Source organism: Podarcis melisellensis (genome assembly GCF_964234715.1).
Source record: "Podarcis melisellensis genome assembly, chromosome: 12".
In the NCBI taxonomy this organism is placed as follows: domain Eukaryota; kingdom Metazoa; phylum Chordata; class Lepidosauria; order Squamata; family Lacertidae; genus Podarcis; species Podarcis melisellensis.
Window position 1 is genome coordinate 59,595,406 of NC_138544.1, and position 21,047 is coordinate 59,616,452.

Consider the following 21,047-nt stretch of genomic DNA (forward strand, 5'->3'; position numbering starts at 1 on the left):
TTTTCTTTTGGTTTTCTGCGGGTAACCTCCAGTCTAGGATTCTCTTTTTGAATTTCTCCTACATACACATGACTCAATTAAAAAAATAAATATGAAAATGATTTATACAAAATATGAATAAATATGAAAATGATTTATAATTATAAAAACTAAAATTTTTGGTAAGAACAACTCTTTAAAACATTCAAAAAATAGGCAGAGAGAAATTGAGAGAGGTTTAAAAGCCTCAGAAGTTTGGGATCCAGGTTGAGAATAGATGGACTGATGGACATTGGTTTGGGGATCAAAACCGGGAAAGGGAGGGTGGGATTTGGGAATCCAAAGGGTGTTAAAACATAATCTGTTAAGTTCTTTTTTATATGTATATTTTTTGCAATTTTTATGGAATGTGGGAAAATCGTGGAAGGGAAATTTGGGTCGACTTTAGGAAAAAGGTTTAAGATGAAGTTAAAATTGGGTCTTTTAAATTAAATAGATATAAGGTTCTAAAAATAAATTGAGGAATGGAAAAAAGAAGAAAAGGAAAATAATAGCATGATCTAATCAAACTATTAAGGTTGAGAAATAAGATGAGAACTTGTTGAGCGGATAATAATGAAATTATAATACAGAAGGGGGAGGTGTGAGGAGGTCGAGGAAATAAGGTTTAAGAAAAAAAGGACTGAAATGTGTATAAATGGAAGCTTTAATAAATATCATTTAAAAAAAACATTCAAAAAATAAATCAGTGTCAATTTTTAAAACGTATTTTTTTCATACTGTGAAGTTCATTTTACAGGTGGTTGGGGGGGGGCAATATTCCAAAGCAGAATCCATCTTTTTCACAGGATCCTTATGAAATTTGGGGATGTCTGCATGTGATCCCATCTCTACAGCTCACATATATCAATCAATCAATTTTATTGCATTAGCCGTGTGGCCATAGCATAATATACATAGAAATAACAACATAAAATGGGGGTGGGGAGGTAAAAGTAGATGTTGTCCTGGACGAGCACTTTGAAAGAAATAGGGATAACAAAAATAACAGGGGATTTAGAACATCGAGTGACAGCGAAAACAAAACAGGTTCGATTGTGCGGCATATCGACTACAGCTGTGGTATTAAAAAAGAAGTTGGTGCCGCTTTCGTCTTCGTCACACTAAGCAGGAAGTTAGCTGTCATCTCGGTAATCCAGCTATCAGAATCCTGCAGAAGAAGGGGCACTATCCAAGGCTGGATTGGGAGATGAAGCTTGTTCACGAGAGGAGTTAGAAACCGAGATCTTTCATCTGCCCAGTTGGTACAGAAGAGCATTACATGTTCCAAAGTCTCCAGAGCCGTGTCATTGCAGGTGCATGTTCTATTTCCTATGGGAACTCTGGAATAACGACCCGACGGAACTGCTGTAGGAAAACAGTTGAGACGGGCACAGGTAAAAGCCCTTCGCTTAGCCTCCGAAGGAATTGTGAAGCAGTATAGAGGGATCCCTTCAGGGGGTGGAATAGCTAGGGCTAAACCTGAACACGGCCCTCTTGCATGAGAGGCTGTGTTAGAGAAGTCAAGTTGCTGTAGCTTCTTTTTGATTAGGGGTAGGGCCGCCGGGTTAAAACACTCCAAGTTAAAAACAGTTTTGCGGTTCAAATTCAGAAGAGAGCGGAATTTGAGATTAATTGTGGTTTTCCAAGGAGAATTATGAATATCTCTTAGGATCAGAACAAAAAAAATTCCTTCCAGTAGCACCTTAAAGACCAACTAAGTTAGTTCTTGGTATGAGCTTTCGTGTGCATGCACACTTCTTCAGATACACAGTATCTTACATAATCTTATACTTGGGTGTAGCAATGATGTATTGATGATTCTGTGCAATGTATTGATGATCCCCCCTCCCGCCGCAAAAGGCAATCAGGCCGTGTTTGCGGCCTAGCCGGGCCCGCGATGTCCTCCCGGGTCAGCAGGGGTCCCGGGCCGGCGGTGAGCGATGCCTCCCCCGCCGCCGCAAAAGGCGAACAGGCCGCACTAGAAGCCCCGCTGGGGCTCAGGCCAGCAGCCAGTGGCAGAGCAGTCAAGCTCCCTCCCACGCTGCAGACAAAAAGCCGAAAAGGCCGCAACATACCCAACCGAGCACGCCAAAAATGCGGCCTAGCCTGGCGGAGGGGCCAAATCTCTCCCCCGCCCCCCATCCAGGCAAAGCAAAGAAGGCCGGGTAGAACACACTCCTGATATTGATCCTGATCCTGGAAGGAAGAACAGCAAAAGAGGCTTGAGCAACGGAGTCATCCTCTTTTCTTTTGGCCTTAGGCCCACCCCCGGCCAGCCGTCCATTGTCCTCCCTGGCCAAGGGCAGGTCAAAGGCCGGATCAAGCAGGTAGGTGGCACCCGCCCAGGTGAGCCCCGCTCGGTGCCGCAAACTCCGCCCACCTGTGGGGTAGGGAGGGTGGATATTCTGGGATATGGTGCGAAAGTTTTAAAAGTTAATGTCGCCCCATGCTCAGAGTTCATACTGCTATTTGAACCTGTTGCGCAACAATAAAGGACCTAAGTCTACTGACTGCTGTTTTGCTCCAAATTACTTGGCTGGAATTCCCTTCTTTTACTGATCACATGGACCAGGGGGGGACTTGTACCCCAACGAGCTGGGCTGCTGAGTAGTCTCTCAACCCAGAGTTTTCTTTCACAGAGGCCATATAAAGTTCCTTTCCCCATTTGTCAGGAGCCTGATCTCCATTTGGGGTTCCTCCTTCCGCACCCCAAGGTTCCTCCAAGGCCTTGGGAAAGGAAACTGATGCAGGCTCTGGTTGCTGCCCAGGGCCCCGCAGGGGATTCAGGCTGGGGGGGTGGGCTGTCTCTTCCTCTGGCCATTGCAGCCCCCAGGAAGCCTTGGAAGAAATGCAGGAGACCCTCAGCAGACAACAGCCAAGCTTGTTTCTTCTCCAAAATGGCTTCCTCTTCTGAGGCCGCTTGCCTGGCTCTTCCAATGGAGAGGCCTCTTCTGTTGGGCAAACATGGCGAGGAAAGAGGCTGCCCTGCGGAGGCAAAGCCATCATGGCAGGAAGGCGGCTGAGGAGACCCCGCGAGTGCTGGCACCCAAAGGTGCCACCCTCCTTCAGCCAGGAGGAGAAACCCCAAGAGCGTGGGACCCATGTGGCCCACGGGGGAGCCCTGGCATCTCTGGGAGCGGTTGGGGCCTCCAGAAGATACAACATGGTGTTCCTGCCTATTTCAGAAAAGGGCGGGATATGCCATCTCCTAGCACTGCTGCCCCTGTGGGCTCCTCCTGGCCATGGGGGGGGGTGAACCCAGCTGACCCCCAAACAAAGGGGGAAAGAGGAACAGGAAGAGAATGAAGGAGAAATGGAGAAGAAGCTGGGAGGGGGAGCAGCCAAGACTCAACAGGAAAACTCCCTCAGGAAAGTGGGTGAAGAAAGCAGATTGGCCAGCTGTCCAGTGCAGAGGCTTCTGATTGGTCCAGCCCCGCTCTCGGGTGGGAAATGGGGTCAGATGGTTCTGGGAGCCCAGTATAAACTGGTTTTCTGGCTGGAAACACAGGGAAAGGATGGCAGGTGTCCCTCTTGTTTTTAACTGGCGTTGGGAGAGTCCCATGGTGAGGGGCTGCCCCCTGAGCAACATGCACCCCTCCCTCTCCCCACCTTCCTGGGCTTCCCCATTCCTGCCTGTGGGACATTTATTGGGGGGGGGGCTGTTAGACAAAAACTGTCCAGGGGATCTTTCCCAGAGGGATTCAGATGTCTCTGTGAAAGAAGGAGTCACAGTACTGCACGGGCAAAGACCCCCCCCCAGCTCATGCTGGAAAGAGGGAGTGCGCATTCCAGTTCACATGATAGATAATTTTTAACCTAAGACCGTCCGAATATCCCTCCTCCAGTTCCTATTGGTTAAGAAAATGCACTTTACAGGCTTCCCGAAAGGCCTTCTTCATTTCTGCTCCTTAATATGTTCTCCCACCTGTTACATACATTACTTGATCATTCAAATTAGCCATTTCTCCCACAGAGGTGTGTTCTATACTATTCATGAAGCGTTTGAGCATGTGCACTCATTCTTCAGCTACCACCTGCTTTTTCTCCTTGTTATGTCGAGTCACCTCTCAACTGTAAATCTGTCCCTCTTTCAAGGCAAACCACCGACTTCTGACACGTTCTTCACTTAGTTGTAACACCAGCAAGGAAAGGCGCCTCTGAGGGACTATTCCCACTTGTCGTGTCCAACTTCTGCTTTGTCTCATCCCTAGTGTCTCCAGCAACTCAGGTTGTCAAGATCAACCATTCCCCGAAGGGACCCCCTTCTCTTGGGTGTCGGTTGAAACCTTTTGCAAGCAGAGGTTGAAACAGAACCTCAGTCTTCGAAGGCAGGCATGGTCGCTTCTTTTCTCCACCGCCTTCCACCATGAGAGGAACGCAATGGGGTTGTGAGGGGGGGAGAGAGACAAGAGACCCCCCTGCCGCCCCTTTGTCTGAGAGCCCTCCTTTCTGCTCCCCTCACAAGAGGGTCCCCGTTGTGTCTCTGCCTGTCTCTGAGGGGCAAGAGAGGAGGAGCCCCTCCCCCCGCTGCTTCCTCCCCTCAGCGGCTCTGAGGGAAACGACTTTTCTCGCCTTTTCCCAACCGCCCGCCTTTCAAAATCTGAGCCTCGCCTCAGTTTTAGGCGCCAAGGAGGCCGGTTCCTGGCAGGCCAGGCTGCCGTATCCCAGGGCTCCCTCGTTTATCGGGGGATTTCTTCTAATTCGCCCTCATTTCTCTTCATATCTCTTGCTTTTCAAGCTTCTCTCTCTCTAGAAAGGCTGTATAAACAATCCCTTCACCACTGCCTGCATCCCTCACAGCATTTAAAAGTCCAATTTCTTTTCATTTGCTGCGCATAATCCTAACACCAGGACTTTTATTCGTTCTTCGCAATGTCTTTTTTCGATTTATCTGAAGGTATAAATTATTGGCCTCAAGCTTTACTGATTAACCATTTTCCATGGGTCCTTTTTACGTGGGTCTCCTGCAAGCTTATTAAATCTCATTCCTTCGCAAAGAAAACAACACAAGTCCAGCCCCAATAATTCTGACTTGCTCTTCTTCATGAGATTCCACCTGTGCAGGATCTCCCAGCTCCTTCTAATTCTTCCTCCAGAATTCCTCCGCTTTCAGAATCATAACTGTCAACTTTTCCCTTTTCTTGCGAGGAATCCTATTCGGAACAAGGGAATTTCCCTTAAAAAAGGGAAACGTTGACAGCTACCTTCAGAATCCACACACACCTTTCTTTCTTTCTTGGCTTTCCAAGTGAAGCAGATCCCTTCAGGAAACTCCCAGCAAAAGGGTTCCTATTGCATCCCCTGCAGTTACACGCAGGGGTTTGTGAACCCTTGTGTGAGAAGGAGTAAAAAGGTGTGCCTCGAACTCAGTTGTAAATTCCAGAGTTGGGCTGTTGTAAATTCCAGCGTGGGTTCGGCTGCAGGGGAGCCAGGTCAACAAGATAAGGAAGTAGAAAGAGTCTCTAAATAAGGTTAGGTTTAGAGAGTGTAGAATGGATGATGTATTAGTACCATGTCTTTGATGATTAGACAGATTGTAAGCCAAGCTTCGAATGAAGGGCGGCAGCAATAGGGATAAATACACTTGCCCGTCCATTGTTCGGGGCTCTTCGTACCACCCTGGGACGGGGAGCCCGCCTTTGCAAACGCGTTATAATAAAAGGGAAGTAATAGACCTTATCTCGGTGTCTCCTTGTCTCATTGTAAGTCCACGTAAGTAACTTCTCACAATTTTTGGCGCCCAACGACGTGGGGCTCTCGACGACCTGCTCGGCGGGGGCTGGGGAACGGATCAGCCAGCACTCCGACTTTCGGAGAGATCTGTTGCTCAGGGCCCGCGGTGACAGGTTCCGGGAGCTGGAAGGACGGAGAACCGACTTAAGATATTCTGAAAGACTGGTGGTCTGGGACCGCCGCAGTCAGGGACTGCCTCGCCCTGCAGGGACGCCTGCCAGTTTACCAGCCACCGAGAAGGAGGCACTAGACTGAAGGGGGTGAGTATCTTGGTAATATATCCCTGGGAAGGGGAATATTGGGTGTTGTTGGTGTGTGGTCTCTGTATGAAAGAGAGGTTCCAAACGGACGCGTGAGTGTGGACCGGGGGGCCTGGGACCCCGGCGGGAGGATTAGCTTGCGGTTCCGTTCTCCCGCGAGGGAAACGGCCAGGCGATTCCGCGTGATTGTGTGAGTGAACGAAAAAGAGACATAATAGAGTATGGGAAAGAGTCAGAGTACATGTAAAAGGGGCCCCAGTAATGGGACCAAAGACCCCATAGATCCAAATAGTCCTTTGGGACAGGTTTTGTTGGCTTGGGATGATAAGGCAATTAGACCCAGATAGAGTAAAAGGGATCATGGAACTACGACCACCTAAAGATAAAACTGATGTAAGAAGAATGTTAGGATTATTGGGATATTGCAGATTGTGGATAGATCAGTATTCAAAGTTGACTCAGTTTTTGAATAGGAAACTGACAGGAAAACAAGAGGAGGTGCAATGGGACGAGGAAGATAAGGCCAGGTGGGAAGAAATTAAGAAAACTTTAATAACTAGTCCGGCTCTGGCCCTGCCAAATCTACAGCAGCCGTTCCACTTGTATGTGACAGCGGCTGCTCAGACGGCAGTAGGAGTCCTGGCTCAGAAAAGAGGGGGGCGATATCAGCCAGTAGCTTATCTAAGCGCAACCTTAGAACCAGTGGTTAGAGGATGGCCGGCGTGCATTCAAGCGGTGGCTGCAGCAGCCGAATTAGTATTGGAAAGCAGGAAATTGACCTTTGGGGGAGCACTGATAGTGCACAGCCCTCATCAGATAGGCGCAGTACTGACAGGTGCTGCACCCACCTGGATGACGGACAGGCGCCTAGTGCAATATGAAGGGATACTCAGAACTGGAAATGATATAACCATAGGGACAGATAGAAATTTGAATCCAGCGGAATTCCTAAGAGGGGAGCGGCAAGAATGGGAACTCGAGGAGCATGATTGCCTTAAGGATATAGAATTAATGGCCAAAGTTAGGGAAGATCTAAGCGAGGTACCTCTAACGGAAGGGGAAAGATGGTTCGTAGATGGATCTAGTTATGTGAGGGAAGGAAAAAGAAGGTCGGGATACGCAGTGGTCAAGGAAGACGGGGAGACGATAGAGAGTGGGGCCCTCCCTAGCACGTGGTCAGCCCAGAAATGTGAAGTAATGGCGCTAACCCGAGCCCTGGAATTGGCAACCGGGTTAGATGTGACAATCTGGACTGACTCAAGATATGCATGGGGAGTGGTGCATACTTTCGGTCGGACCTGGAGAGAAAGGGGCTTCATAAAGGCGGATGGGAAACAAATTGAACACGTTGCTTTACTCGAGCGGCTACTAGAATCCCTGATGGGACCTCGGAAGATAGGCATTGTGCACATCCTCGCCCACACCAAAGGATACAGTTCGGAGGAACAGGGAAATGCATGGGCTGATCTCCGAGCGCGAGAAGCGGCGGAGGGGGAACCAAGGAAGGAAATATTTAAACAATGTGTCCTGCAAGTACCTGTGATTGACCCGCAGGATGTAAAAGATTTAGTGTTCACTCAAAAGGAGAAAGAATAGATGGAAAAGGAGGGATGGGAAAGAAAAGGAGAAAGTTGGGAGACTCCGGAAAAGCAAATGGTCCTTCCAAAATCAACTATGTTAAATATATTGGAGAAAATACATGAAGGAAGTCATTTAGGCACGGAGGGAATGGTGAATTTGGTGAAGTCAGTGTATTGGAGTAGAGACATGTGGCCGATGGCGCACGCCATCGCATGGAAGTGTCTGATATGTCAAAAGGTTAACAAAGCCCGGGCAAGGAAAACTGAAAGGGGTGGGCGGCCTCTAGCGGTATGGCCCTTCCAGAGAGTACAAGTAGATTTTACCGAACTGCCAGAAAGGGGGGGGGCAGAAGTATTTGTTGATATTTAAAGATCATTTGACAGGTTGGATTGAGGCCTTCCCTAGCCGTAGGGCCACAGCTCAGGTGGTTAGCAAAGCCATTCTGGAACACATTCTTCCTCGGTATGGAATAATAGAAGTCATAGACTCTGATAGGGGAACTCATTTCACCAAAAAAGCAATGCAGGAGGTACTGTGGGGATTATGTGGAGTTTCCACACGTCCTGGCACCCTGAGAGCAGCGGAAAGGTGGAACGGGCGAATGGGGAAATAAAAAAACATTTGACTAAGTTATATCTTGAAAATGGGCTGCCTTGGACGAAAAATCTCCCTTTGGCACTATTAAGGATGAGGGTAGCTCCCCGAAAAGACACTGGTCTGTCCCCTTTTGAGATGATGATGGGTCACCCATATTTGGTAGTATTAGGAAACCCTCAAATCGAGTTCAGGGATCAGTTTATCAGGAAATATTTGCAGTCACTGTCCCAGTCTCTGTTATCTTTCCACAGACAAGGCATACTAGCACAGCGGCCCCCGCTCCTGGAGCAACAGCACACCTTTCAGCCCGGAGACCTGGTCCTGATAAAGGCTTGGCGGACGGAGAAACTCAGCCCGAGTTGGGAAGGCCCATACCAGGTCCTGCTCACAACCGAATCAGCAGTACGGACCAGAGAGCATGGATGGACCCATTACCACCGGGTGAAAAGAGCTCCACCTGAAAATTGGACAGCAGTGACTAGTCCAAATAATCCGCTGAAAGTTACGCTTACCAAATCAGGAACCGGGATCCAGAAGGGCGCACCTAGACTGTGATGTGTTTGTTTTGTACCTGTGTGTGTTTTTTCGAGTGCTGTTGCTGTCAACATTGTGAAGGGTGTGTGCAGTGTGTGCATTGTACTGAAAGGTGCAGCATCATCTTTATAGAGGACGTTATACTCCAATATTGTGAAGTGAAATTAGGAGGGGAGGTAACGTGCCAATTAGCAGAAACCCCAACGGTGAGGCAAGCTTTAATCTATTTGAACCCCACACATGAAAGGTAACTGGCAAGTATTAGGAATAGTATTAATAGGATGGGCCACTTCATGGGCAACCCAATCGGAACCCCAGTGCACCGAGTGCATCCAGACAACCCGAACAGGCAATAAAATCACACAGACCCTAATGTATTATAATATAGCGCCAGAATGTGTTCAACAGTTAGATCCTTGTGTTCACAACCAAACTCAATATTATAGATGTAGGGTAAAAGGAAACAAGACGGAATGCTATGAACCCCTGGCGGTGGGACCCATAACTTCCAGTATATATGTTTACGGATATAAGGGCGGAACCGCTAATCAAGCTGGTGAGGGGAGAAGTATGTTTTCCTTGGCCCAAAACCGACAGGGTTATATAGCACATAATACAACAAGGGGAGAGGGCAGGATTATGGTCTGTTTTGATGCTTGTATCGCAATAGATAAAGGACAGGGCCCAAATGGAGGGGCAGGGGTCTGGTGTGGAAATCGTGGTTGGGAACAATCATATTTACAGGAAAGAAAGTACCTTTTCCAGAGAATAAAAGGAAGTAACGTGGGGGCTGGGGCCGGGGTATATAATTATTGGTACACAGAGGGAGTTAATAAACAGCCCACCTATAGAGGCCCTGAGGGAATAAATCTCACTAGGGGAGCTGCCTCCACCGACTGCTCCACAGGAAAATGCAACCCAGTATGTCTATGGGCGAGCGAGAGACCTTCTACTTCGCCTAAATTTGTGCACATAGGTATAGGCATTGATGGGACTGGAAAAGATCCTTATGGATATCTCATCATACAAATACACACAACTAAGGTAACGAGACAACCCATATCAGTATTCGAAGATTTTGAGGAAGAAGTACAGCATTTAAATACCCTTCCCCTACCCCCTAAAGCCCATAATATGTTCCTAAGTTTAGCTGAGACTATAGCCAAGGAATTAACGGTGAAAAATTGTTTTGTATGTGGAGGAACAAATATGGGGGATCAGTGGCCATGGGTGGCTCATGAAGTAAACTATACGGAGGTATATAAAACACAAAACAATTACACTTATAAGCATTTGGGTAACGAGGTATGGCAAATCTCTAATCACCTAGTTGGGACAGAATGCTTCACCAGGAACACCAGCCGAATAAATGGAACGCATGTGGGGACACTCCCTTGTATAGGACAATGGGAGGACAAACAGTGGTGGAGTCAAGGGAATAATAATAAAACTTGGCCCTCTCCCCTCGGAAATATTACCAATATGAGCTTTCTCCTAGACCCGGAGAACAGAATGCTAGAATGGACAACCCCCGATGGGTTTTACTGGGCTTGTGAGAGCTATGCTTACAATAGGTTACCTTTAAATTGGGTCGGCTCATGTGTATTGGCAACCTTAAGGATATGTTTGGTTCATGGTTCCCTAAATTACCTGGTCTGCAGGCCATAGTGGCCCTAATTGGGTTAATTGCGGCAGGATGCGTACTACTTCCATGCGTTCTGCCAATCTTTGTTAGAACCATCAATAATTCTTTGTCCCTCCTAGCGGAACGGAAGGTATCCACTTATTTCATGAAGATGCAATATGCCTCAGTACCCACATCCGATGAGGAAGCAGAAATAACAGCCCAAGAATTATTATGTGAGTTCGAGACAAGATACAAAAAGAGGGGGGATTGTGAGAAGGAGTAAAAAGGTGTGCCTCGAACTCAGTTGTAAATTCCAGAGTTGGGCTGTTGTAAATTCCAGCGTGGGTTCGGCTGCAGGGGAGCCAGGTCAACAAGATAAGGAAGTAGAAAGAGTCTCTAAATAAGGTTAGGTTTAGAGAGTGTAGAATGGATGATGTATTAGTACCATGTCTTTGATGATTAGACAGATTGTAAGCCAAGCTTCGAATGAAGGGCGGCAGCAATAGGGATAAATACACTTGCCCGTCCATTGTTCGGGGCTCTTCGTACCACCCTGGGACGGGGAGCCCGCCTTTGCAAACGCGTTATAATAAAAGGGAAGTAATAGACCTTATCTCGGTGTCTCCTTGTCTCATTGTAAGTCCACGTAAGTAACTTCTCACACTTGTATGTGTGAATGCACTTATTATCCCTGTGCGTTTATAAGAGCACGGCATTAATTTCGTGAGATCCGCACACTGATCCCATCACTTTTGGAAGCACTGCTGTGCAGCCCCATCCGATGCATGCTTACTCAGAAGTAAGTCCTACTCTCTCATGCAGGCAGGCATGGTCATTTCTTTTCTCTTAGGGAGGGGGCTTCCACATGTCCCCCCCTTGAGTCTCCCCCACCCAAAGGATCGCATGTGCGTTTCATTCCTTGCATGGGACACTTTTTCCTCTATTTTCCTGGGATGAAAAGCGGCTGCAGAAGCAGGAAAATTCGCTTGGCGGGGGGAGAGATCATTTTCGGGAGGGGGGATCTACTGTCTGGGAGGCGCCTCCTCCATCCTCCCCCCCCCCCGCTCGTTGAGCTGGAGGGTTTTCCCCGGGGGGTGTCTTGATGGAGCCATTTCTGAGCCCAAGACACCTCCTGCCACTGCGCAGACTTCCGCCTCTTCTGCATCCCAGCCCTTCCTTGGGATCCTGGAGCCTCTCTTTGGGGGGAGAGCCAAGGTAACCCCCCCCCCCATGGCCACCCCCGTCTCCCTTGGTGTTAGTCTGCTTCGATGTGGGCTCCTTGGGGCAGAGGCCTTGGCACAGAGGGAGGAAAGGGGGCAGCCCCTTGAGCGCAGGGGCGGAAGCAGGAAATCTGCGGGCAGGGAGAGGTGGGCTCGGTGCCCTCGGTTTGCCAAGGGTTAAAAGGAGCCGAGCTGGATTCCTAAAGAGGACAGGAAGCGGAGATTTCGCTGCACTTCAACCCCTGCACGTGCGCAGACACGCGCACGTGGGAACTTAAGCCAGTCCCGTGTACACCCGCCGCCCTCGCGCGAGTCAGCGGCCATATCTACGTTCTCAGTGGTTCCCACCCAAGTTCATGTTTTTCTAAAACCCCAGAAGAGGCTGGCGGTGCTGCTTGGGCTGCGCTTGGCCCGGGATGCGAGTTGCAAGCCGCTCTGGTCCTCCTCAGGCTCCCCCCCCCCCCCAGGTCTGCCCGAGAGACTCAGCAGGGGGAGGCGGGGGCTGTTGCTGCTGCACCCCCAGAATTATTCTTCGGGGGGGGGGAGAGGCCAGGAAGATGCTCTGGGAGCAGAGCCCCCCCCCTCCAGGAGGCGCACAGAGCAAAGAGACGCCTGGCCGGAGAGAGAGAGGGACCAAGGGGAAGAATCCAGACCCGGGACCCTGTAAGAAATGCCTTGACATTATGACAGCACTCGCCACTTAGGAACGGGCTGCTTACAGACGAAGACATGGTTTGGAAAATCATTTGTATTAGTTTTCAAATACAATATTCCAATAAAAGCCTCATTATAACCATGCCAAATTATAATACCATTAATAATATGAATCATTCAAAAGCCAAAGTGTACAATTTAGGTGCCCCCCCACGTGCTGGAATTGATGGTTTGATTTACTTTATTTCTGCGTTCCAAAATCTTAGAGATTTCCACCAAACTCCAGTCAGAAAAACAAACCCTTATACCCCAAATGCAATTTTAACGCCTTCCATTCGCATTAAGACATTCGGTGATTTATAGTCCTACAGGTGAAGCATTTAAACTCTCTCTTTGTTCTTTTTCTTATTCTGTCCATGGTGTTTCTTCCTGTCCTTGTAATATATTATGTCTATCCTTTGTCAGTTGCTGTTCTCCATCATGCCTTGGGCAGAGCTAGTGTCCCGCTGCTGTTTCAGAAGTTCTCCACTGCTCTGTCCGGAGCTTCAGTGTTTTGCAACATTAGCAGCAGCTGCAAAAATCATAGTGTCCCTAAAAATATCCTGTTTTCGCCATTTTTCTCTCAGCCCAGGGAGTAGAGCAAGCTGTCGAACTTAAAATAACTCAGTAATGAACCTTCTTTGGCAGGCTCACAGCTTCACTTCCAATTAAATTAAATTCAGTTTAGTCTGAGGATGAGAAAGACTAGGGAAGAGCCCGCTCTAAGTTTTCATCAGAAACCTTTTGTAGAATAGAGCTTCTCTCCCTTTCCTCCCTTTTTTATTTTTACTTTACACACACGTCCATTTGATGTTATATTCCATCTCTGCAATCCATTTTTCACTGCTAGACATTGTTTGGATAAACATGACAACATCTGGAATGAGTTTATGGCTATTAACATCTACATGTGTATTATAATAACGACCCTGTATCAATTTATATAATAATGTTTGAGAGTATATTGCATTGCATTTTTGTATATTGTTCTTTTTTCTTACACATCTTTGTTATCCCCCCTTCCCCCATTTTTCTCTGTATCACTTAATTTTTTTATAGCTGAAATTCTTTCAATAAAATATTGTCATTGCAGAGAGAGAGAGAGCATGCATGCGCACCGCCCATCTAGCTCAGCATCCTATTCTCCTGAAGGTTTGGCCCCCTGGCAGGACTCGAACGCAAGACCAGTGCTCTCCCCTCCTGCAGCTTCCAGCACATGCTATTCAGAAGAACTGCTGACTCCAGCTGGGGGGGCAGAGCATAATCACAACATGCAAAACTAATATTATTTAATTATTATGTAATTCTACTTTTATTGTCCCCACCCCCCCAAAAAAACTTCCACTGATTCCAACTAGTTAAAAGCTTTTCCAGATATATAGTGAATTATCCTAGAGCTGTTTAACCATTAGGGCTGTGCAGAGTGACCTTGATCTCCCCTGGATCAGTCAGGCCAGGGGTCAAGCACCCCAGATCCAGCCCCAGATCAGTTCAGGGGCAGAGCTAACCCCTAATTAAATGTGCAATCTGGAGGGGGGAGGAAGAGATTCTACATCTCTTCTCCGCCTACAGAGAGGAAGAGTAGCAGTAGGGAGACAGTGCTTTGATGGAGGTAAGAAACACTTTATTTTTCCAAGTCTGCCCTGTGACGTTTTAGAACAATATATCTGATATCGTTCTAATAACATTAAACAGGTCAGTGTAGATCCAGCCTCAGAGTCCCTGCTCTTAGCGAAGAGGATATTGGGGGGGGGGGCGCTTATACAGAGATCTAAGGCTGAACAGGAGCTGTTGTGTTGCCCCTTCATTTAGGGAGAATATTCATCGCCCTTCTCTTCCAATATCTGGCTATCAAGCGGAATTTGCTTTTGTCCCCCCGTTCGCTCATCATCTCCTCCTCCTCTGGCAGCAGAGCCTCCTTATTCGCAATCTTCTGTATGATCTCTGCTTCTTTCTTCACCTCCTTCAGCAACTGAATCCTTTTCTGATATCCAAGCTTGCGTTCCTCCTCTTCGGACGCAATGAGCATGTCGATGTATTCTGGAGTGGAGAGCGGGTTGGGCTTCAGGGCAATTTCCTGCAGGCGCCGCAGGCTTTGAGACGCTCTCTCAATGTTTTCGAACAAATTTTCTCTTACCTCGATGTACTCCTGGCTGAGGTGACAAATCAGCTCCTCCGCTGTCATAACCCCATGGCAGGCGTACTCGTACTTTTTCTTCAGCTCCGCATATGTCTTCTTCTCTTTCCTTATTTTGTCCTTAAATTGGTAATCCTGGTTGCAGTGGTCACTGGCTGAGCACTTGCCAGGACAAACGTTGCATTTTCCTGAGAAGAAACTGATAGCGGAGCAAAAGCGGTTCAGCTGGTCCCAGGTATGCCAGCAAGGATAGTGGCAGGTGACCTCGCAGTTCTTGCAGTTGGTTGCATATTGATGAGCTCCAGAGAGATCTTGCTTCACTTTGACGGTGACTGGGAACTCATACTCAAAATCTCTGTTGGCCGCCATGTCAGCTTTGTGCTGGTCAAGGACTTGTTCCGTTTCCTTCAGTTCTTCCAGTTTGACCAGCCCGGTTTTGATCTGGGGCAGCAGGCCCTGCACAACCGTCTCCAACTCTTTCCGCTCCCTGAGAACTTCCTTCGTCAAAGACAAACTCTTCGCGTTCATTTTGCTTAGTGAGTCAAAGTAGGTCTTCATGCTGATCATACCCATTTTCCAAAACATTTCGTCAAAGTTAGGGCTCTCCCCGTCCCCCACGACATTGTTGGCAAACAGGGCGGAATTGTTGAATTTGAAATGCACGGGGTTCCCCTTGCCATCTTTGGCGCATGGAACGTTGGCCGTCTTAATGGCCTCAAGGACCAGGGGAGTCTGTGAATCTGCAAAGGTGATCAGGAACTGGATGTTCTCCTTGATATCTTTCCCAAAGATGGAGAGCACGGAATCGAAGACGTATTTCTCGGCTGCTGTTAAGCGGTTTGTGGAAGCCTTGACCACAAAGCAGACACAATCGATGTGGTCAATGCCTCCTGGGATGGAGAAAAACTCCCGGATCTTCTCCACTAACTTTTTATCCTGTTCTATTCCTCTTGTGTCTCCAAATCCTGGAGTGTCAACAAAAGTGAGGGAGCAAGGGATCTTGAGACCCTCTTGATAGTTCACCACATAAGCCATCACTTCGGATGTCTGGCTTTCTGCTTGGTTTCTGCCTGTCATTTCATCAATAAGTTTGAACCGGAATTCATCTCCCCATTGCACGCCCAGGATGTAGTTGATCATCCCATTGATGAGAGTGGTTTTCCCGGATCCAGACGCTCCCATCATCATGATCACTTTGTTGGCGATCTGCAAGTTCTCTTTTCCTAGATGGTACTTTGGAGACGTTTCAGACACCTTTTTCAGTTTTAATGCATAAACAGAAGGTTCACCCCTTTCTACAAGGATACTTTCTTTGAGATATTTCTGAGGTGGTTTGATTTTACTTCTTTCCTGTGTTCTGGAAGACGCCATCTTCTTTTTAACAAACTTGCTGTCACAATTAAAAGATAAACACATGCATTAGAATAATAAATGTATTCTTCCTATCATTATGATTTTATTGCTTTCGACACACGTCTCAGGAAAAAGTACAGAATGTAATAAAAACAGTTCAAAAATATTCTAAAACAAATAGTGGCAACTTACAAAATAAAAAAACCCAGTGCCAAGCAGACTATCAAGGCATAAACTTGTTGGAACAGAAAAATGTTTTCTATTTTTTTCTGGGTGCCTGTCCTATCTTGACAGAAATGCTGTTCCACAGATCAGAGGCAGCCACACTAAAAGCCCTGCTCTGAGTTACCAGTTAGAACCTGGGTGCATATCTTGGGTAAGAATTTCTCAGTTACAGATAGGTAGCCGTGTTGGTCTGCCATAGTCAAAACAAAAAAAATTCCTTCCAGTAGCACCTTAAAGACCAACTAAGTTAGTTCTTGGTATGAGCTTTCGTGTGCATGCACACTTCTTCAGATACAGTGTATCTGAAGAAGTGTGCATGCACACGAAAGCTCATACCAAGAACTAACTTAGTTGGTCTTTAAGGTGCTACTGGAAGGAATTTTTTTTGTTAAGAATTTCTCAGTTATCAAAGAAACAAACAAACAAAATCAGGACTGTCCCAAGTTGGAACATTCAGGTGTGATTCCAGTAATGCAGAGAATTGGGCCCCTTGCAACTCTGCAATTCTATGACTATGATTTGGAGCATATGGGAGACCCAAATGCCATCATTCCACTCACCCCAAAGTAACATAACTCACACATCCCCCGCCCCAAAGTCTCTGCTGTGGTGCTGAAGGAACCAAATTGTTCAGAACGAAACAGACTTGATTCCCATCACTTGGGGGTAACCAAGGGCAGAGGTGAAATCTACCCCCCACTGCCATGTTATGTCTTAGCCACCATGTTGCATTCTGAACCCTATCCATATGGAAGCCACCCTTCCCAAGAAGGCTTCTGGTCTCACCAAGCATCCACTAGTCTACTTGTGAGGTGACAAGGGTTAGGCCCAACATGACCACAGGGCTCATTCGCAGTGAGAGCCGGGCTCTCAACCAGGCCCTCTGGCTTGCAGCCAGCTGAGATGCTATGGTTGACACCCGGAATTTAAAATGTTAACTATTAGCAAAGAGGTTTTTGGATCCTGGGCTGTTGTTCTTTGGCCAGAGTGTGTAGGTGTGCACCCTTGCTTTGCAAAAAACAAATAACCAAACATTTATTCTTGCATCAAAAGACATCTACACCCTGACACCAATCACCCTCTTCTTTCTGTTTCCAAATACACTTTGCCAGGTGCTCAGGTCACCTCTTAAAAATCATTTCCTTGTCTTCTCCAAGGGCAGTGATGGGAGTTGGCCTTCCTAATCTCAGTCGTCTAAAGATATGGACAATTTGCCCTTTGCTTCCTGCTCTCTTCCTCTGTTTACAGAGTCCCTCTCCCCAGCTATCCAACTCATGTAGAAATATTGAATGTCGGAAACTTGAAAACATTCTTCTGTGTGTCTTGGGAGGGGTGTGTGTTTCAGAGTTTACTTTCAGACAGAGGGAGACATGCCGGGAGTGAGAGGCAGAGAGAAGCAATCCCATGCTCATGCAGCAAGTTGGCAGCAGCAGAATAGACCCAGCGGTGGAGAAGAAATTGAAATTGAAATACTTTATTGTCACTTGTACAACTTGTATACAGTGTGATTACACAAGCACCCCCCACTCAGCTCTCTTGGTCTTAATTCCCCTTGTTTACTGACCCACACCCACCAAACCCGAAAGTCAGTTGCCCTGTTGTTCTCTTCATTCAGCAGCCCAGCAGCCCACGGACAGAAGCTGTTCTTTTTTTTTTTAATATATTTATTTGCTTTTACAGAAGATAAAAAACATCAAGAAAAAAAACAAAAAGAAAAAATTAAAAATAGAAATTCCAGCTTTTAAATTGATATTTGCAAAACTTTCTTTCCTGACTTCCTCCTGACTCCCTTTTTTGTGTTCCTCTTTACTCAATCAGATACAGCAAATCCTTACCCACTTTCAAAGCTCATTTCTGATTATTAAAATCTTTCTATTATGTCTCCAATCCTTCCTCCTTATGTTTAAACACCTTTAACATATTATTTACTTTTGACATAATATAACTTTAGTCTTTCACCTTTTTTCAATTACATTTTTACATAACTTTTAAACCTATATCACTAATGCCGTATTATTTTTAAATCCAACATCGTTGTAGCACTCATAAACTTTACAGTGTTTCTGTGGATAATCTTTAAACTTCTTCCAGTCCTCTTCCACCGCTTCTTCTCCCAGGTCTTGGATTCTGCCAGTTATTTCTGCCTGAGCTGTTCTTTACCCTGTTGGTGCGACTAATCATGCTTCTATATCTTCTGCCCGAGGGCAGGAGATCAAGAAAGTGCCGGCCAGGCACTTTCCTCACTTTACTGAGAATTTTCCTCACTTTACTGAGGCAACGTTCTGCTGCTATTTCATCCAGTGGATTTACGGGACAGCCCATAATATCTTGTGCTGAGTTTGGATTTGATACCCTGATTTATCACTACCTGAGGGAGTCTCAAAGCGGCTAACATTCTCCTTTCCTTTCCTGCCCCACAACAAACACTCTGTGAGGTGAGTGGGGCTGAGAGACTTCAGAGAAGTGTGACTGGCCCAAGCTCACCCAGCAGCTGCATGTGGAGGAGTGGAGACGCAAACCCGGTTCACCAGATTACGAGTCCACCGCTCTTAAGCACTACACCACACTGGTGCCCTCCCAGGTGCGGGATAGCTGCTCAGGTGCACGGAGCAGTAAATGTGCCGTGCAGCCGGGGGCGAAGCAAGCTGCCCACAGGGGTGGAATGAGCCACCGATGGCAGACATTTAGCGAAGACACCCGGGGCGATCCACCCCCACCGCACCCCATTCCTCTGCCCCTGAATAGACCATGTGGGCTACAGTCTCTTATCCTCCTGTCTGTCTTTGCTTGTTTCTTAACTGAGTCACAAATCCACAAGGATTTTCACTTGCTGCTGGGATTTGGGACTCTTGGGCTTATTTTCAAAGTTTTTGGAGGGACTTCAGTGGCAACTAACAGAGAGAGAGAGAGAGCCCTCTCTGTGCTGGTATTGCAGTAAAAATTGCAGTTTTCGTGGTTGCATTTTGTTTTTCCTTTTAATTTATATTTAACTAACATTTCCATGTTAATCTTTCTGTAAAGCTGGTAAAAACTACTGTATGGGAGGCTTCAAAAGCAATAATGAGAGGTCAAATAATTCAAAAGGCATCATTAAAATAAGCAAAGGGAGAAGGCAACTTATGGTCCAAACTGAGCAGCTGTGGGGGTTGCTCTACAAAAACATTATAGAAAATTAGAGGTATTAAGAAAACAACATGATCTCATAAACTGTGCTCAAACAGAAAAAAGCTGAGGTTTGTAAGACAGTGTTTCTTTGGAAAAGGAAACAAACCTGGCAAATTGTTACCAGATTTTCTAACAAAGAGCAATATATAAAAAAAGCAGCACAACCATCTTCCCCACTCCTCCATTGTCTCTTGAGACAGACAGATGCCAACATCCCGTTCCCACGCAACCACCCTGCAGCAGCTCCAATCTCACCTTTTCTCTCTTTTCCAGATTTCCAGGGTCCTGGTGAAATCTGAGAGGAGAAATCGCGCTCTCCTCTGCTCTTTGTGGTTCCTGGCTCCTGCTGTTTGCTTCTCCTGGCCTACTTAAATACCCTTCCCACTGCACACCCCACCCAGTTCCTCCAGAGTCCTCATTGCCCTGGTTATTATGGGTGGCTGTCTGCAGAATCATGCATCCCACCCAGAGGCGGAGCTAGCTGCTCTGGCACCCAGGGGCGGGGCCATGGGGGCAAGGCAAGCGCCCCAGGGGGCGAGATGCCCCTGGGGGCTGAGCAAGCCACCCATGGGGGGGGTGGAGCGAGCTGCCCATGGCAGGCTGCTTCCTGGGCGGCAGTGGAGAGGGAGCTGCACCGCTTGGCCAGCAGCCTTCCTCCCTTCCCTCTTCCTTTTGACAGCTTGGAGGAGACTTTCCTCCCCAAGGAAGCAGCCCGGGAGCGGGGGGCAACGGCACGCCACCCACCCGCGACTCCCAAACCTCCTCTGAGCTGTCAAAATGAAGGGGGAAGGGGGGGAAGGCTGCCGGTAAGGCAGCGCAGCTCTGCTTCTTCCCTCAATGGCTCTGGATGGGCTTGGGAGTCTCAGGTGGGCAGGTGGCACGCCAAATGTCACCCCCCTCAGTGATGACACCTGGGGCGAGCCACCCCCCCCTTCCTTCGTCCCTGATCCCACCTCCCCTGTCATGGAATCACAGAACTGAAGAGTTGAAAGGTACCCAACTCCTGCAATGTCATGCAGGAATCGCAGCTAAGCAATCCAGCCTCAGTTTAATAACCTCCAATGAAGGTGAGACCAGCTCTTATCACCAGGAAGTTCTCCCTCATTTCTAGTAAGAATCACCTTTCTGGTAATTTGAAACCATTGGCTTGGGTGCAGCAAGAAACGAACTTTTTCCGGAAAGAGCGATCTGAAGTTTACAGCATGTTATTCCCTGAGGGAGAATTATCTAAAATGATTTACAGGTGTTATCTGACTCCAAGTAGGCTTGCTAAGATGTATAAGACTGAATCAGATCAGTGCTGGAGATGCAATGAGGTCGAGGGGACGTTCTTTCATATGTGGTGGACCTGTACAAGGGTAAAAGAGTATTGGGAAATCATTTATAATGAATTTTAAAAAAGTTTAAAAGCACTTTTCCAAAAAAGCCAGAGTCCTGTTTGTTGGGGATAATTCAGACAGAAATTCCCAGATGTCAAAAAAGGTTATTTCTGTATGTCACTACTGCGGCCCATGTTTCATTAGCCCCAAAATGGAAAACGAGCAAGGTCCCAACCAAAGAAGAATGTCAACTTAAGCTGATGGAATATGTGCAGCTTGCAGACCTAACATATAGAATAAGAGAACAAGAAGAACATATAGTGGTGCCTCTACTTACAGACGCAATCCATTCCAGGGTGCTGTTCGCACCCCAAAAAGTCCGTAAGTAGAGCGCTGCACATGCGCGTGGCACGATATAGCGCTCCTGCACATGTGCGAAGCGGTGAACCTGGAAGTAAACACTTCCGGGTTTGCCGCATTCATAACCAGAAAAAACGCAACGTGAAGCAAATGCAGCTCGAGGTATGACTACATTTAAAGAAGACTGGAAGGTATTTGGGGGAATTGTGTACACTTGAAAAC

At 47.2% G+C, this 21,047-nt stretch overlaps 1 protein-coding gene across 1 annotated transcript; it reads right to left on the reverse strand.

The window, feature by feature from the left end:
• Positions 1 to 13,765: 13,765 nt before the first annotated feature.
• On the reverse strand, positions 13,766 to 19,603 carry LOC309353190 (uncharacterized protein). Its single transcript, XM_081882452.1, has 2 exons — positions 19,402 to 19,603; positions 13,766 to 15,793 (listed from the first exon to the last, which is right to left on the reverse strand). The coding sequence occupies exon 2, from the start codon at positions 15,772 to 15,774 to the stop codon at positions 14,071 to 14,073; it is 1,704 nt and encodes a 567-aa protein (XP_081738578.1). The 5' UTR covers positions 15,775 to 15,793; positions 19,402 to 19,603; the 3' UTR covers positions 13,766 to 14,070.
• Between the last annotated feature and the right edge of the window lie 1,444 nt (positions 19,604 to 21,047).

What these genes read in the sequence shown, in the direction of transcription:
- LOC309353190 (XM_081882452.1), bottom strand. Translation starts at nt 15,774, where the DNA reads ATGGCGTCTTCCAGAACACAGGAAAGAAGTAAAATCAAACCACCTCAG.